This window comes from Eretmochelys imbricata, chromosome 7, assembly GCF_965152235.1.
Source record: "Eretmochelys imbricata isolate rEreImb1 chromosome 7, rEreImb1.hap1, whole genome shotgun sequence".
In the NCBI taxonomy this organism is placed as follows: Eukaryota; Metazoa; Chordata; order Testudines; family Cheloniidae; genus Eretmochelys; species Eretmochelys imbricata.
The window spans coordinates 43114315-43133214 of NC_135578.1; the positions used below are offsets into that span (position 1 = coordinate 43114315).

An 18900-nucleotide genomic window follows, 5' to 3' on the forward strand; every position below is an offset into this window, starting at 1 on the left:
TCTGATCTGAAGAACTAATTCAAGGAATGAAAAGATGGTTCTTTCTCTGTACACATTTATTGTTTGACTACTGAATAGTGATAATTGTGGTGTGGACATCTGTCTGTAGGGAGCTGGACTGAAAATACAAACTCGTTTCACATGGACCCAGTCAGTACTATCCGGTAATCTTGTGTCACTGTTGATCTTTTGTTGGATGATTTAGCTGGGGATGGGTCCTGCTTTGAGCAGGGGGTTGGACTAAATGACCTCCTGAGGTCCCTTCCAACCCTGATATTCTATGATTCTATGATCTTGCTTGGATTTGTAATTAATAAGATGAATGAATTCTACAGCCTCTGAAATCAGGCTGAACTTTTTCAGATGAACAAGCATCTCAAGCAGGTTATTAAGAAAAAGCAGAAAGCCTAGAAGGAATGGAAGAGGAGATGGATCAACAAGTAAAACCTACCTTTTGGAGGTCAGGAAGTATAGGGATAAAGGGAGAATTGCCAAAAGCCAAGCGGAATTGGACCTTGCAAAGCGAATTAAAATCAATACTAAATGGTTCTTTAGCCATATAAATAAAAACTAAAAAAGGAAGGAAGAAGGGGGACCACTAAACACTGAGGATGGGGTGGAGACTAAAGATAATTTAGGTGTGGCCCAACACCTAAACAAATACTTTGCCTCATCTTTTAATAAGAGTACTGAGGGGTTTGGGGACAGTGGCAGGAAAATTTAGTTCAATTGGAGAAGATGGGAATTAATATGGAAATTGAAAGGTGGGGAAGGAACAGATTTAAGAGGAGACCGCAATGGGTGATGCTGAAAGGTGGACTGTCAGTTTGGTCTTGGGCCATTCTTATTTTCATTAATGTCCTTGGCCATTTTCATTAATGCCTTTGGCACAATAAAATTTGCAGATGAGACAAAGTTGGGAGATACTGGCAATATGGAAGAGGACCGGCATATCATACAAGAAGATTTGACAACCATGAAAACTGGAGTAATAGAAATGGGATGAAATTTAATAGTGCAGAGTGCAAAGTCATGCTCATTACCAACTTGAAGCAACGAAGGAGAGACACCTGGGTGTGTGGGTCAATCACAAAATGTCTGAGCCACAAATTTGATATGTCCATGAAAAAGGCTAATGCAATCCTAGGATGCATCAAGCAAGGTATTTCCAGTAGAGATAGTGAAGTGTTACCACCATTGTGCAAGGCACTGGTGAGACCTCATCCAGCATACTGTGTGCAGTTCTGACTTCCCACATTTAAGAAAGGTTTCAGAGTAACAGCCATGTTAGTCTGTATTTGTAAAAAGAAAAGGAGTACTTGTGGCACCTTAGAGACTAACCAATTTATTTCAGCATAAGCTTTCGTGAGCTACAGCTCACTTCATCACATGCATACTGTGGAAAATACAGAAGACATTTTTATACACACAAACCATGAAAAAGTGGGTGATTATCACTACAAAAGGTTTATTCTCCCCCCACCCCACTCTCCTGCTGGTAATAGCTTATCTAAAGTGATCACTCTCCTTACAATGTGTATGATAATCAAGGTGGTCCATTTCCAGCACAAATCCAGGTTTCCCCCCTCCCACCCCAAAAAACCCACTCTCCTGTTGGTAATAGCTTATCTAAAGTGATCACTCTCCTTACAATGTGTATGATAATCACGGTGGGCCATTTCCAGCACAAATCCAGGGTTTAACAAGAACGTCTGAGGAAGGGGGCGGGGGATAGGAAAAAACAAGGGGAAATAGGTTACCTTGCATAATGACTTAGCCACTCCCAGTCTCTATTCAAGCCTAAGTTAATTGTATCCAATTTGCAAATGAATTCCAATTCAGCAATCTCTCGCTGGAGTCTGGATTTGAAGTTTTTCTGTTGTAATATTGCAACTTTCATGTCAGTAATCGCGTGACCAGAGAGATTGAAGTGTTCTCCAACTGGTTTATGAATGTTATAATTTTTGACATCTGATTTGTGTCCCTTTATTCTTTTACGTAGAGACTGTCCAGTTTGACCAGTATACGTGGCAGAGGGGCATTGCTGGCACATGATGGCATATGTCACATTGGTAGATGTGCAGGTGAATGAGCTTCTGATAGTGTGGCTGATGTGATTAGGCCCTATGATGGTGTCCCCTGAATAGATATGTGGGCACAGTTGGCAATGGGCTTTGTTGCAAGGATAGGTTCCTAGGTTAGTGGTTCTGTTGTGTGGTATCTGGTTGCTGGTGAGTATTTGCTTCAGGTTGGGGGGCTGTCTGTAGGCAAGGACTGGCCTGTCTCCCAAGATTTGTGAGAGTGTTGGGTCATCCTTCAGGATAGGTTGTAGATCCTTGATAATGCATTGGAGGGGTTTTAGTTGGGGGCTGAAGGTGACGGCTAGTGGCGTTCTGTTATTTTCTTTTTTAGGCCTGTCCTGTAGTAGGTGACTTCTGGGAACTCTTCTGGCTCTATCAATCTGTTTCTTCACTTCCACAGGTGGGTATTGTAGTTGTAAGAATGCTTGATAGAGATCTTGTTTGTCTCTGTCTGAGGGGTTGGAGCAAATGCGGTTGTATCGCAGAGCTTGGCTGTAGACAATGGATTGTGTGGTGTGGTCAGGGTGAAAGCTGGAGGCATGTAGGTAGGAATAGCGGTCAGTAGGTTTCCGGTATAGGGTGGTGTTTACGTGACCATCATTTATTAGCACTGTAGTGTCCAGGAAGTGGATCTGTTGTGTGGACTGGACCAGGCTGAGGTTGATGGTGGGATGGGAATTGTTGAAATCATGGTGGAATTCCTCAAGGGCTTCTTTTCCATGGGTCCAGATGATGAAGATGTCATCAATATAGCGCAAGTAGAGTAGGGGCGTTAGGGGACGAGAGCTGAGGAAGCGTTGTTCTAAGTCAGCCATAAAAATGTTGGCATACTGTGGGGCCATGCGGGTACCCATAGCAGTGCCGCTGATTTGAAGGTATACATTGTCCCCAAATGTACGTAAAAGAATAAATGGACACAAATCAGATGTCAAAAATTATAACATTCATAAACCAGTCGGAGAACACTTCAATCTCTTTGGTCACGCGATTACAGACATGAAAGTTGCGATATTACAACAGAAAAACTTCAAATCCAGGCTCCGGCGAGAGACTGCTGAATTGGAATTCATTTGCAAATTGGATACAATTAACTTAGGCTTGAATAGAGACTGGGAGTGGCTAAGTCATTATACAAGGTCACCTATTTCCCCTTGTTTTTTCCTACCCTCCCCCCTTCCTCAGATGTTCTTGTTAAACCCTGGATTTGTGCTGGAAATGGCCCACCTTGATTATCATACACACTGTAAGGAGAGTGATCACTTTAGATAAGCTGTTACCAACAGGAGAGTGGGTTTGTGTGGGGGGGTGGGGTGGGATGGGGAGAAAACCTGGATTTGTGCTGGAAATGGACCACCTTGATTATTATACACATTGTAAGGAGAATGATCACTTTAGATAAGCTATTACCAGCAGGAGAGTGGGGTGGGGAGAGAGTAAACCTTTTGTAGTGATAATCACCCATTTTTTCATTTGTGTGTATAAAAACGTCTTCTGTATTTTCCACAGTATGCATGTGATGAAGTGAGCTGTAGCTCACGAAAGCTTATGCTCAAATAAATAGGTTAGTCTCTAAGGTGCCACAAGTACTCCTTTTCTTTATTTAAGAAAGGTTAATTCAAACTGGAACAGGTACAGAGAGAGGCTACTAGGATGATCAGAAGAATGGAGAACCTACCTCATGAGAGGAGGCTTAAGGAGTTCAGCTTGATTATCTTAACAAAATGAAGGCCAAGGTGACATATGATTGCTCTCTCTAAATATATCAGAGGGATAGACATCAGGAAGGGAGGGGAGTTATTTAAGTTAAGGGCCAATGCTGGCACAAGAACAGATAGTTATAAACTAGCTATTGATAAGTTTAGGCTTGAAATTAGACAAAGGTTTCTAACCATCAGATAAGTGAAATTCTGGAACAATTTTCAACGGGGAATAGTAGGAGCAAAAAATCTAACTTTTTTTCAAGAGTGTTCTTGATATAAATTTATAGGGGGGAAGGTCTGATGAGATTGTCTACAATGGCATATGCCCCATCCACAACTGCTATTAACAGATATGTTCAATGGCTGGAGATGGGATGCTAGATGGGGCGGACTCTGAGTTACTACAAAGAATTGTTTGCCAGGTATGTGTCTGGTGGGCCTCGCCCATGTGCTTAGGGTCTAGCTAATCATCATGTTTGGGGTCAGGAAGGAATTTTCTCTCAGGTCAGATTGACAGACCTTCTGGAGAGATTTTTACCTTCCTCTGCAGTTTAGGGCACAGGTCACTTACAGGTTTAAACTAGAGTAAATAGTGGATTCTGTGTAACTTGAGGTTTTTAAATCAATATTTAAGGACTTCAGTAACACAGCTAGAGGTTATGGTCCTGTTACAGGAGTGGGTGGGTGGGGTTGTGTGGCCTACCATGCACAGGAGGTCAGATTAGATTATCATGATAAATCCTTTCTGTCCTTAAAGTCTGAGTCTGAGATGTCCAATCTCAGGTCACTTGGACTTCAAATGAGCCATTATGGATTAAACAGTTTAGCAGACTTTAAAATTAATAGTATTTAGATTGCCCCAGTAAATCTGTGGCCAGAATTCTTACTGTGTGAATTAGTAGCTTAATATACTGTACACCACACATGAATCCACAAACTAAATCTCTAGAAGTTTTCAAAGTAAGCTTTTTCACTGTGATCCATATTGACTCAAATGAAATGGCACATTTTTCAAAAGACAGTGACCAAACGGGAGTATGCTTATCTTGCAGTCTTTGCCCTCAGATAAGATGCTGATATAGCTCAAATAAATGTTTATCAAATACTCACTTTTGGATTGATTCCTTTTGGATGCTTTACCCAACACAGTGTTCACAGTGCTTAAAAATCCATAATGAAAATAATGGATCAAAAACTAATGTTGGACAGTGTTTTCAAAATGAGTCATTTATCAGTATAATTTCTACCTCATGTTTGCAGAAAAGGAATAATTTTCTGCGAACTTCAAAATAAGTTTCTTATAGTCCATGCTTAGTTATTTTAGCTGTGGCTTTCTGGTATTTCACAAAAGTGACACTGGATTTCATAATCCATGATAGCTCTGAAAAGACTTTTTTATTAACAGCATGCTGGTTAACCTAGATGAATGTCACTTTTTAACAAGTGTTTTACATTAATGCTGGCTCTGCACATATGGAACTCTGTACTAGCACACCTTGTTATTAAAACTTTGCCTTCTGCCTAAATGTTCAGTCATTTTTTCTTGTCAATTCTTAACTTAATGGTGATATTACAGGGAGGTCAATATAGTTTAGCACTCTGCTATGACAAGTTGTAAAAATTCTGAAAGTAGGATAGCAAATTGCTAGTTTTAATCCAAGTATGAAATCCTGACTCTTCACCTCTAGAAACTATATTTGTAAATTATTTCAAAGACATGAGGTTACAAACTTGAGCATCTTACTGTATGGTGGTTCTTAATGTATGGGAAATTTTACATGAGGTGGATATTGTTGGATCATAAACCAGCACTCTTTCAATAGTTCCTAAGCTATAAAAGCATGGAAAAGATCTGCATGCATTATTGTTTGATTAACCTTGTTTCTCTAGGCTTTAGAAATGGCAACCTATTTCAACATACTGGCGTACTGTCTGACCTACAGCTAAATGACAACTGAACTTGTACCTGACTGATGCATACCTTCCAGAAAAGCATTGAGTTTTGATTTAAAGACATTAAGAAATGGAGAATCCACCACTTCCTTTAATAGCTTGTTCCAATCAATAATTGTCCTCACTTAAAAGTTGTGCCTTATTTCTAATTTGACTTTATCTGCCTTCAGCTTCCAGCCACTGGTTCTTGCTATGCTTTCCTTGGCTAGATTGAAGAGCCCTTTAGCACCCAGTATTTCCTCCTCATGAAGGTACTTATAGACTGTAATCGTCACCAGTCAGTCTGTCTCACTGTATGGCATTTTCCGCAATTCTTGAGCCATTTTTGTGGCTTTTTCTTGGACCTTTTATAATTTTTCAACATCCTTTAAAATATGTGAATGCCAGAACTGTACACAGTATTCCAGGAGCCATCTCACCAGTGCTGTATGCAAAGAGAAAATCTCCCTCTGTTTATACAAGGATCACATTTAACCCTTTTTGCTACAGCATCGCACAGGGAACTCATGTTGAGTTGCTTGTCTTCTATGATCCCACAATCCTTTTTATTCACTACTTTCCAGGACACAATCACCATTCTGTAGGTATGGCCTGCATTTTTGTTCCTAGATATACCTTGCATTTGGCTGTATTAAATGTTTGGGCTCAGTTTACCAAGCAATCCAGATAATTCTATGAGACTTCCCTTTCCTCATTATTTGCCATTCAGCCAATCTATATGATGTGCAAATCTTAACAGTGATTTTATACTTCCAGGTCATGATGAAAATGTTGATTAGCATCGGACCTGGTATCAGTCCCTGTGGAACGCCAATAGAAACACCCCCCCATTCAGTGATTCCCCATTGACGACTTCTTGAGATCTGTTTATCCAGTTCTTAATACATTTAACATGTGCTTGACTGATCTTGTATAGTGCTAATATTTTAATTAAATGTTGTGTGGTACTAAGTCAGATGCCTTACAAAAGTCAATATTACATCAATGCAGTTACTTTTGCACTTCAAAGAAGTACATCAGGTTTGTTTGACAAGATCTATTTTCCAGAAAACTGTCAGTTGGAATTAAATATACCTTAAAATCTATGATTCTATGATTGATTCATATTTTTTATTAATTGAATCTTGTATCAGCTTTTCCTTTATTTTGCCTTGGATTGATGTCAGGTAACCAACCAATAGTCATCAGCATCAATAGACTTGGCCTTTTTGAATATTGACACAACATTAGCACTCTTCTTGACGTAGCATATATGCTATACCCAACGGAATCTCAGTGGTTATCATTGATTGGACACTGTCACAGCTACAGGGCCAACTGTGGCTAGGACCCCTTCTGTTATTTCTCAAATGCATCCCTTAGGTGACAGGCCTGGCTTCCTGCACCTCACTGAAGGTGAAATCACACAGTCCAGGCACTCTAGGACTGAATCTCTGGGCTGCAGCGCCCTGGTTCCCAACCATGTTAATCACACAGGTCCAATTTGGTTTTGGCACCTGCAAGAGTTTCCCTTCAGGAGCCCTTGGCAGCATCCATTTGCAAGTATACAAACTGCCTTCGAAACAAAGCATTACTTATTCATAAGGTTAAGTTCTTCTTTGAGTGGTTACTCATGTCGATTCCATTCTAGATGTGTGCGTGCCCTCGTGCACAGTCATCAGAGATTTTTGCCTTAGCGGTATCTATCGGGTTGACTGTGGCGCCCCCTCGAGTGTCGCACTCATGCGCTGTTATATTAGGCACTCACGACCCTACACCTTCTCAGTTCCTTCTTACCACCCTTGTCGGTTGGTCGGAACGCCTTGTCTTGCATCACAAGAGTGTTAATGGTTCTTACAATCCATTGTTCCATCTCCTTTGTTTTTAGTTGTTAGGTACTTAGACCATTAAGTTAAGTGTTAGAGTAGTAGTTTGAGAGTTAGAGTCCCGGCTGGGACTTCACCTCTGAGCAGAGCATGCCATGTTCCCTAGTCTTTAAGCCATGCTCATCATGCAGCCAGCTAATGCCTATTAGTGACTCCCACGACAGCTGTTTAAAGTGTTTGGGGGACTCCCACAGAAAGGACAAATGCAGGATCTGCAAAAACTTTTGCCCGAGAACTGAAAAGGAATGAGATTTGTGTGAGGGCCCTCCCCATGGAGGCTGCGCATCATCCTGCCTCGGAGTTCTCTCGATTGGACTCCACACCCGGCACTTGGGCATCGGTGCGCAGCGCACCGCCAGCAACAGAATCCGCCCAGAACCCTTCCCCCCCTGCCAGCGCTGAAGAAATGGTCGAAGTTGACGGGCCCACTAGCACCGCTCCCTACACATCAACACCAGGGAGCTCAGAGCAGTTCGCCTGGCCTGCCAAACCTTCCTACCTCACATAAAAAGCAGGGTGGTCCAGGTCCTTGTGGACAATACAGCAGCTATGTACTATATCAACAAGCAGAGCAGAGCCAAATCATCTACCCTTTGCTAGAAAGCCCTCAGGCTCTGGAACTTCTGTATAGAAAACGACATCCATCTCATAGCTGCACACCTCCCCGGGGCCAGGAACGCTTTGGCAGATCACCTCAGCAGGACCTTTTCATCTCGCAACGAGTGGTCCCTCCATCCAGAAGTGGTCAGCATCATCTTCCAGAGATGGGAGACTCCTCAGGTGGACCTGCTCGCGTCCAGGTAGAACAGGAAATGCTTGATTCGGGGATCGACAAAGGCTCGCTGTCAGACGCTTTTCTGCTCCCATGGTTGGGTGCTCTGATGTACACCTTCACAGAGTACGCAGGACAGGGCAAAGGTAATCTTCATATGCTGTCCCCGGTTCTGTTCCGGGGGGGGGACTGGGATGGGGCGCTATCTCTGGTGCCTTCCTCCTGTCCTGGTCAGGCCAGTTTCTCTATGCCTTCCCCCCCGGTTCCTATTGATTAGCAAGGTCCTGGAAAAAGTAAAGACAGACAAGGTCCGGGTCCTCCTGATCGCTCCGGCATGGCCCAGGCAACATTGGTACGGAACCCTCACAGGCCTGGCGGTTGCTCCACCGTGGCTGTTGCCATTCCGCCCGGACCTGCTCTCCAAGGACCGGGGCCGCCTCCTCCACCCCAACCTAGTTGCTCTCCACCTCACAGTGTGGCTGCTCAGTGGTTAGGTAGGGAGGAAAGGACGTGCTCAGAAGAGGTTCAATGCATCCTCCTAGAAAGCAGGCGGCCCTCCACACGCCATGCCTACTTGGCAAAGTGGTCCCGATTCTCCAGATAGGCGGATGAGCGGAGCGTTTCCCCGGTGGCCACCCTAATCCATTTTATCCTGGACTACCTTCTCCACCTTAGAGCCCAGGGCCTGGCACCCTCATCAGTCAAGGTGCACCTGGCAGCCATATTGGCCTTCCATCCACCAGTGCAGGGTCACACGGTATTCTTCCATGCTATGACTGGCTGGTTCCTCAAGGGGGTTGGACCATCTTTTTCCATATGCTAGGCCCCTGGTCCCTCAGTGGGACCTGAACCTGGTGTTGGCTCGTCTCACGGGGTCCCCGTTTGAGCTGCTAGCCACGTGCTCCTGGTCCCACTCTTGTGGAAAGTGAGCTTCCAGGTCGCGATCACGTCGGCCAGGCGGGTCTCGAAGCTCAGGGTCCTGATCTCCAAGCCTCCGTACGCAGTTTTTCATAAGGACAGGGTCCAACTCTGCCCACACCCAGCGTTCCTCCCGAAGGTGGTCTCCGTCTATCACACAGGTCAGGACATTTTTCTACTGGTCCTCTGCCCCATGTCCCATGCATCCAGTGTGGAGCGCCATCTCCACATGCTTGATGCGCGACAAGCTCTGGCTCTCTACCTCGAGCAGACCAAGCCATTCAGAAAGTTCTCGCAACGGTTCATCGCCTCAGCTGAGCACATGAGATGTCGGTCTCCACTCAGTGGCTCTCAAACCGGATCACTTCGTGCATCCGTACCTGTTAAGATCTGGAGGGTATCCCCCCGCCACTGATTGTGAAAGCACACTCGACTCGAGCGCAAGCCACGTCAGCTGCCTTCTTGGCCCACGTCCCCATCCAGGACATTTGTAAGGCTGCCACGTGGTCTTTGGTTCACACGTTCACCTCGCACTATGAGATCGTCTCCCAAACCAGGATGATGCCAGGTTCAGCAGGGCTGTACTCCGTCCCGAGAATTTGTGAACTCCTACCCACCTCCAACAGATATAGCTTGGAATCACCTATTGTGGAATACACATGAGCAATCACTCGAAGAAGAAAAGACAGTAACTTTTTCTGTAACTGGTGTTCTTAGAGATGTGTTGTTCATGTCTATTCCACGATATCTCGAAGAACACCAGTTACAGAAAAGGTAACTGTCTTTTCACCCAGGACATGACTGCCAGGTTCCTCAAGGGCCTTGTGTGCCTCTGCCCTCACATCAGGAACCCCGTTCCTCCATGGGGCCTGATCTTGTGCTGTCACGGCTCACTGGACCTCCTCTCCCCCTCCCCCCTCGAATCTCTGGTTTCCTGCTCTCTCCTTCTCCTTCCCTGGAAGGTGGCATTCCTGATTGCAATCCACCCACCGGGTCTCTGAGATTATTGTGCTTACCTCGGAAATCCCCCCTATGTTGTCTTTTACAAAAACAAGGTCCAGCTGCAGCCACATCCAGTTTTCCTGCCCAAGGTGGTCTCAGTTTCATAGGGGCCAGGACATTTAGATACCTGTCTTCTTTTTTTTTTTTTTTTCCCCAAAGCTGCATAAGTTGGAGGAGGAGTGTAGGTTGCATCCCCTAGGTGTCAGGAGAGCACTAGCCTTCTACACTGAAAGGACCAAGCCATTCTGCAAGTCGACACAGTTGTTACTACGGTGGCTGACAGGATAAAAAGTCGTCTGGTGTCCACTCAAAGAATTTCTTCTTGGATCACTGTCTGCATTCACTGCTGCTTCAATCAGGCAAAAGTGCCACCCCTGGCAATTGTAACCACCCACTCAACCACGGCGCAAGCCTCTGCAGCAGCTTTCCAAGCCTAGGTGCCTATCCAGGACATTTGCAGGACAGCCACCTGGTTGTCCGTCTGCACGGTTATGTCCCATTACACAGTTACCCAACAGACCCAGGACAATCCTGGCTTTGTTAGAGCAGTGCTGCAAGCCGCTAGACTATGACCTCCACGCCCCCCCTCCGAGGATACTGCTTGCAAGTCATCTAGAATGGAATCAACAGGAGCAAGCACTCAAAGAAGAAAAAAGTTACCTACCTTTTCCTAACTGTTGTTGTTCGAGATGTGTTGCTCATGTCCATTCCGTTACCCACCCTCCTACCCCTCTTTCGGAGTTGCCAGCAAGAAGGAACTGAGAAGACATAGGTTCGGAAGCGCCTAATATGCCAGCACATGAGCACAGCACTCAGGGGCGCCACAGCTGACCCTCTGGATACCGCTAAGGCAAAAATCTCTGACAACTGTGCATGTGGGTGCGCAAACACCTAGAATGGAATGGACATGAGCAACACATCTCAAAGAACAACCATTACGAAAAGGGAGATAACTGTATTTTCATCTTCTGTCACAGGTATTTTTAGTAAAAGTCAGGGACAGGTCGCGGACAATAAACAAAAATTCACAGAAGCACGCAACCTGTCCCTGACTTTTTTAAAAAATACCTGGGGAGTGAGGGGGCTTGCTGCTGCTCCAGCCTCTGGGAGGAGCTGATTCAACTCTGACTGCTGTTCCAGTAGCCCTGGGGCTGGCTGCTGGTCAGCTGTTCCGGCGGGCCCGGGGCTGACCGAGAAGAAGTCACAGAGGTTCTGGAAAGTCACGGAATCCGTGACAGAATTGTAGCCTTACTTATTCATTCCTCAGAGGTACAAAGCATACAGAGGAAAGGCTACAAATAACTGAGGCCTAATTGAATGGATCTTACCTATCCTTTTAGGACTAGATGCTAAGACCCTGCTTAAAGACTGCCTGCCTGCAGCTCCTATTTTTCTCCTAGTCTATATGTCAGCCTTGTATCCCAGTGACCAGTTCCCTCTCCTTTTCTGCCAGGGGAACTATTTTAGCTGCTTAGGGTCTTTTATGATCTCAGCCTTGGCAAAACAAATCCTGTTAAGTTTACTGGCACCTGAAAGTAGCATCTCGCAAATCTGAAGATATATACCAGAGGCTGCCCTAAATGGGAGAACTGTGGGTTCCCCCCTCTATAGCCTCCTTTAATTTAACTCCTGGCATGTAGGCAGGTTAATATCAGATAACCTGAGAGGCATACAATATTTCTTTTTTTTTTTAAACACCTCCCTCATTTTCCAGAAACCCAGTGCAAATCCCTGAAATTTGTGAATGAGTTATGCAAACAAACCTAACAAAGCAAAGTCATTTGTGTTTTAGTTCTAATTTAAATCCATAGCATACCACTAAAAATACCCTAGTATAGTTTATTTTTAAAAAATGAAATGTGAAGTTTGTTTCCAATATTTCCATGCATTAGGGTTGTTTGATTCCTAGACTTTGACATGCAATAGCAGTCTGGCTAGCCAGGATATTGATGGCATCTTCGCATAACCCTCTTGTATCTAAGTATTGCAATACATATGGTCTCCATGTGGGAGTCCTATTTGTGAGGTGAATTTTGCACTATGGTAGACTAAATCAAAATTTCCTTGCTTTATCTGAGACTTTCCCCTTAATGTGTTAACTTGCTATTTTCTGCTTTATTAGCTAACAGAGTGACTGACTGACTGACTCTCTAAATCTAACTAAAATGATCCATTATCTTCCAGTCACCTCCATTTCCTTCCCCACAATCGATCTCTCTAAGTAACAAAGCTTGACTAATTCCTTCTATTCTCCTCTCACACCATCATTCACTGCTGCTGGGTGTGCTGTATCTATCTCTGACATCTGTAGTATCTAGAACCAGTGGTTCTTGCAACAGAATTTTTGGTGGCCTCAAAGTGTGACCACCAACTCTTGATGGTAGCCCTGCTGATCATTTTTCCTGAAATATTTAACTTCAGGAAAAACAAATAAATATGCACATACACACGTCCAAATCTTTGTAATTTATTAAATCTTTTTGCAGACTCAATAATAAGAATACTGTACAGTTGTCTCTGTTCTTTACGGGACCTAAACAGAATAGAAGCACAAATAAGGTGCTCTGCAGGTTCTTGTGTTTTTTGTTATTGTTTGTTTTGCTTTTTTGGTTGCTTTTTTTAAAAGACTTGCTCACTAGTAAGTCTGCTGCTGTGAAAAGTGATATTAACAAACATACAAATATCACTTTTCACAGCAGCAGACTGACTTAGTCCTGGCAAGTCTGGGGACAAATTAAGCCTTGGATGGGAAGGTCGGTAGGGGGGAAATAGGGGACGGGGGGGAATGCATGATGGGCTGGTAGGGGCCAAGGGCGATGTGGGGGGGTGAGCCCCTCACCCGGGGGTTGGAGCTCTGTGGCCAGAGCCTGCTGCCCACCACTCCAGGGCTGGAGCCCAACCCTACTGTCCTGAGGAAGGTGGGGAACTCACTACCTGCTGGCTCCTCCAGCATTTGTGTCTCAGGGCAGGAGGGTCCAACCCCTGCTGGTGGCCCTGGGGGAGGGACCACTGCTTCCCCCTTCCCCACCACCCCATCACTGCCCAGGAGGCTGTGGTTGCAAGAAATGCCCCTGGTATACATATGCAGCCATGGTGGCTGCATTTGAGAAACACTGATCTAGACACACATAACAAATTAGTAACTCAAGGTTACAGCAGAAGAGCACTTATTGATTGCATTACAGATTGTGCAAGGGGTGAACGATTTACCTTCGTGTTTATTTTTGTAGGCTTATATAATTGGCATCACTCAATACTTGATTTTTTATAAGTAGGAAGTAAATGGCACTAAAATGCTCTCTTTTGTGTAGGACTTGTCTGATGTGAAAGCACATTTTGCTTTTTGCTTTAATTTTGAGTAACGCAAGCTACACAAAGATCATCAAAACTATCCAGCCATAAAAGTACACTTCGTCAAGCAAGGAGTAGACTGCCTTTGCCCTGTGAATTATACTAATTCTTATGCTTTCTGTTTCTAGTCTTGTCAATTTAAACACTTTGTTCTGCACAGCTGTGCTTTATACTGCATATATTGACTTATTTATTTCAAAGTAGTAAGGGGCAGAAGAAGTCAACTGCATTAAGTTTTGTGTTTTCCTGAACCAGCCAAGATACCTTAGATTAAGGATTATCATTTGCTGGATGAATGACCATAACTAAGGACACCAGGATGATGAAAATAAGTGATATGGCTGTGAAAAAAGCTAATGCAGTCTTGGGATGCATCAGGCGAGGTATTTCTAGTAGAGATAAGGAGGTTTTAGTACCATTATACAAGGCATTTGTGAGACCTCATCTGGAATACTCTGTGCAGTTCTGGTCTCCCATGTTTAAGAAGGATGAATTCAAACTGGAACAGGTACAGAGAAGGGCTACTAGGATGATCCAAGGAATGGAAAACCTGGCTTATGAAAGGAAACTCAAGGAGCTTGGCTTGTTTAGCCTAACCAAAAGAAGGTTGAGTGGAGATATGATTGCTCTCTCTAAGTATATCAGAGGGATAAATTCCAGAGAGGGAGAGGAATTATTTAAGCTCAGTACCAGTGTGGACAAAAGAACAAATGGACATAAACTAGTCATCGGGAAGTTTAGACTTGAAATTAGACGAAGGTTTCTAATCATCAGGGGAGTGAACTTTTGGAATAGCCTTCCAAGGGAAACAGTGGGGGCAAAAGACCTATCTGGCTTGAAGATTAAACTCGATAAGTTTATGGAAGAGATGGTATGATGGGATCACATGATTTTGGCAATTAATTGAGCTTTAACTATTCATGGTAAATAGGCCCAATGGTCTGTGATGGGATGTTAGATGGGGTGGGATCTGAGTTACTACAGAGAATTCTTTCCTGGATATCTGGCTGGTGAATCTTGCTCAGATGCTCAGGGTTCAGCTGATCACCATATTTGGGGTCAGGAAGGAATTTTCCTCCAGGGCAGATTGGAAGAGGCCCTGGAGGTTTTTCGCCTTCCTCTGGGGCATGGGTCACTTACTGGAGGATTCTCTTTTCCTTGAAGTCTTTAAACCATGGTTTGAGGACTTCAGTAGCTCAGACATAGGTGAGAGGTTTATCGCAGAGGTGGGTGGGTGAGACTCTGTGGACTGTGTTGTGCAGGAGGTCAGACTAGATGATCATAATGGTTCCTTCTGACCTTAATATCTATGAATCTAAGTAATTGCACATGATAAAAATCTGTAATAGTTGATTATCAAAGTAGAGAAAACCTTGCAACTGAAAAAAGAAGTCGATAGCTTAGAACATAAGAATAGCCGTTCTGGATCAGACCAGTGGTCTTTCTAGCCCATATCCTGTTGTCTTAGAGTGGACAGTTCCTGATGCTTCAAAGGAAATAAACAGAATAGGGCATTTATTGAGTGATCCATTCCCTGTCGTCCAGTCCCAGATTCTGGCAGTCAGATGTTTAGGACACCCAGCATATGAGGTTGCGTCCCTGACCATTTTGGATAATAGCCATTGATGTACCTATCCTCCATGAACCAATTGCTCTTTATGTGGCTGTCCCTAGGAGTTTGATATGTTGAAGCATGTTTCTGAATAAAGAACTTCAATACTATAAATTAATATTACACCTCCATATGCTGATCTACTTCTTAATTTTTTATTTTTGTTACATTGGGAATCACTGATTGTCTTCAATTTTCTTTCAGTAAAACGCTTCAGAGAACCAAAGCATGAAAGACGTCCTTGGAGGATATGGTAAGTCTTTAATAGCTCCTAGAATGTTTTTTATATCCTAGATGTTCAGCTCATGGAAAATGAAAGAATGATCACTTGCATATAATGTATAATATGAGAAAGCACTTTAATAGTCAGACTTAAGGGAATACATGAGGAATGATGGACGCAAATCTGACATCAGGAATCATAACATTCAAAAACTGGTAAGAGAACACTTCAGCCTCTCTGGCCACTCAGTAAAAGATTTAAGGGTGGCAATTTTGCAACAGAAAAGCTTCAAAAACAGAGTCCAACGAGAAACTGCTGAGCTTGAATTAATATGCAAACTTGATACCATTAACTTGGGTTTGAATAGAGACTGGGAGTGGCTAGGTCATTACACATATTGAATCTATTTCCCTAAGTTAAGTATCCTTACACCTTCTTGTCAACTATCTAAATGGGCCATCTTGATTATCACTACAACAGTTTTTTTTCTCCTGCTGATAATAGCTCATCTTAACTAATTAACCTCTCACAGTTTGTATGGCAACTTCCAACTTAACTGTACGTGTGTGCGTATATATTTATATATCTTCTTGCTATATGTTCCATTCTATGCATCTGATGAAGTGGGCTGTAGCCCACAAAAGCTTATGCTCTAATAAATTTGTTAGTCTCTAAGGTGCCACAAGTATTCCAGTCATTATTTTACTGTACGTTTTTCCTGTTCGTTCTGTCTTACTACATACCCCTTTAGAAATCTTATTCTAAATGCTAAAGATTCAAAAAATATTTGTGTGAAAGCTTGAGGTATCGTTTTTAAAGTAGCTGTTTTACTCCCTTTTCTGTACACCAAACTAAATCTTCCCTAAAATATGCCTGTGCAGATCCTTGTTGAGGCTTTGGGATCCATGTATTTAATTGAAGGTAGAATTTGGCCCATAATGTTGAAAAGCAGAATGTCTTGTCAGAGCTTTGTAAACTTGGACTCTTAGCTGATGTGCGGGTTCATATAAACACTATTCAGATTACCCCCAAAATGTCTTTCCTTTGTCATCTGTTTTTTCATTTATTGAAATGTCTAATATTTCTTAAAGAAAAGGCTTTAAAATGAAATTAAACCACAAAAATATCAGGAAAAATACTAAGTCTTTCAAAAGTAAATGGGGTCTTAAATTACAGGCCAAATTTTCAAACTTGGATGCTAAAAAATTTGCTTAGGCACCTAAATAGAACTATTTTGTAAGGTACCTTTTTGTAAATTGAAATCTAAATAAGTACCTGGACCTGGCTTTTCAGTGGTACTGAGCAGAAACAACTGCTGTTTGAAAACAGCTAAGGTTATACCTTTAAACATTAGGTCCCAGATATTTTTTGGCACCCAAGCTTAAAAATGTGGCCCAACCATTCTGAATACATATATTACCTAGTGTAAACAGTTTCACTTTTAGCATATGCCAGACAAAACTATCTAAAATGAACACCAAGATTGGCCAATTTAGGGAACCTAGTTGATCTTCATGAAAGAAGTTGACACTGGTTGAAAGTAAATTCCTTGCAGCTTGTTGTTAGAGTAAATTTTCTAGCTACATTACATGTAACTGCAATTCTCAGCTCTTGTGTGAGCATCAGATTTAATTTGAAGACGTTAACATTATCTTGTGTAACTTCACTGTTTGATCCAATGATCAATATGCAGCTATTCAGGAGTTGAAGTTGGTAATAAATTCTCTATTTTATATGCTATTTGTTTCATCATATGATCCTAGAGAACTGTTTTATAGAGTTTTAACTCATTATTTGGTTGCCTATGAAATACTGACTTAAAGCAAACTTCAGATGAGTTATGATTGAAAGAAGCCAGTCTGGTCCTCTCCATCAGCCAGCATGGGAATAGTTTGACTTCAGTAAGTAAGATATACCTGGTGGAACCTACATCCAAAGGATCATGACTTCCCTTCTGAAAATGAATGTAGTGCGTTCCTTATATATAATTTCCCCTTCTTATTTATCAGTCTTCATTGTGCAAAGGTCACCAGATACATTAGTATGCTCCTTCAGCCTGCTTACGGCTTGAGGACAGAACTAGATCTGTCATTCACTGGCAGCAGGGGAATGTCGTATCCACTGAAGCTCCCTTCAGTTTTGTCTGCCTCCACAGTGACATGTGGCTCAGCCCGATATTCTGCTGCAGGGCTTTTCTAAGAGAAATGTCAACTTTCTATTTAAAATTTCTGTATAATATTTTGACTCAGTAACTTGTCCATCTCATTTCCAGCAGTGTCTTGGGGTTGCATTTGCCTTTGGAAAGACTGTCCTCTTAGTGCTGCTTCTTCTTGGGAGGCATTTGCAACAGCTGTTGTCTTTGCAGGCATCAGGAGATAAGTTAGGCCAAGGGAAAACCATTGGCAAAAGGAAAGATCTTGGCCTCCTGCTTCATCTCTCTCCCTCCAATCAAGTGTCTCGTTGAGGAGGTTGGCCAGCTCTGTGGGAAGAATACAGTTCCCCCACAACCCAGTCTGGGCACAAAAGAAGCTAGGCTGGATTGGAGAGGCCAAGAGAGATGCACGGTATGTCTGCTTTGCAGCTGGGAGGTGTGACTGCATCTTGTGTAAGCATACCTGAGCTAGCTTTAATCTAGCTAGATTAAAGTTAGCTTGAACAACGATGGGAGTGTAGCCATGGAAGCTGGAGCAGCAGCAGGGCTAGCCTCCTGAGTACAAGGACTGGGTACATATCCAAGTGGCTAGCCTGTTCTGCTGCGCCTTAGCTTTGATCTAGATACATCAATCTTGGGTGGGCCTGTACAAGTTGCAATATCATATCTTCATTGTAGTGTAAATGTACCCACAGGCACAGTCTCCACAGCCCAGGCAGGGTTGCCTCTGCCTCCATCCCGCAAGCAAGAAAGGAGGCAGGCAAGATTGGGAAAAACTGGCTTGTAGGCAAGTGACTATTCTCCCATATTGTCAGGGAGTCACTGTTTCTAAAGGGGGAAGATTTTTTGCCTGAACTATGGCCTCCTTACTGTACAGGCCCTTCCATTAAACACACTAAGTGCCCTCACATGCTTTCACAAGCAGTACTAACATGGGTGTGCAGTATTGCAAGTATGAGCCCTCAACTAGAAATCCTATGACATAAGGGTGTCTTGCTGAAAAAGATAGCAGGACACATCTTTCATGTAGGTATATGGGGCCTTCATCACTGAGATCAGATGCTCATGCAAATCAGTCCCCAGCTCTTATTGCTACAGTGGGAAACTTTATGGGAAGTTGAGGCTATTCAGAGTAATCAGAAAAGTAGACTTACAATCCTGGCTTCTGCCAGACACTGTAGAAAGAAATTCCCATTTTTACATCCCAGAGGCAACTCTTCCTTTCTGCATATGGATGTCACCATTTTTCAGCTTCAATCATTACCCAACAG

General features: G+C 43.2%; 1 protein-coding gene across 1 annotated transcript in view; it reads left to right on the forward strand.

The window, feature by feature from the left end:
• The window catches only part of LOC144267768 (store-operated calcium entry regulator STIMATE-like), a 120183-nt gene that overhangs the window by 53653 nt on the left and 47630 nt on the right, over nucleotides 1–18900 (forward strand). The window contains exon 2 of the mRNA XM_077822027.1: nucleotides 15459–15507. Within this exon, the coding sequence (XP_077678153.1) occupies nucleotides 15459–15507 (49 nt within the window). The remainder of the gene's footprint in view (nucleotides 1–15458; nucleotides 15508–18900) is intronic.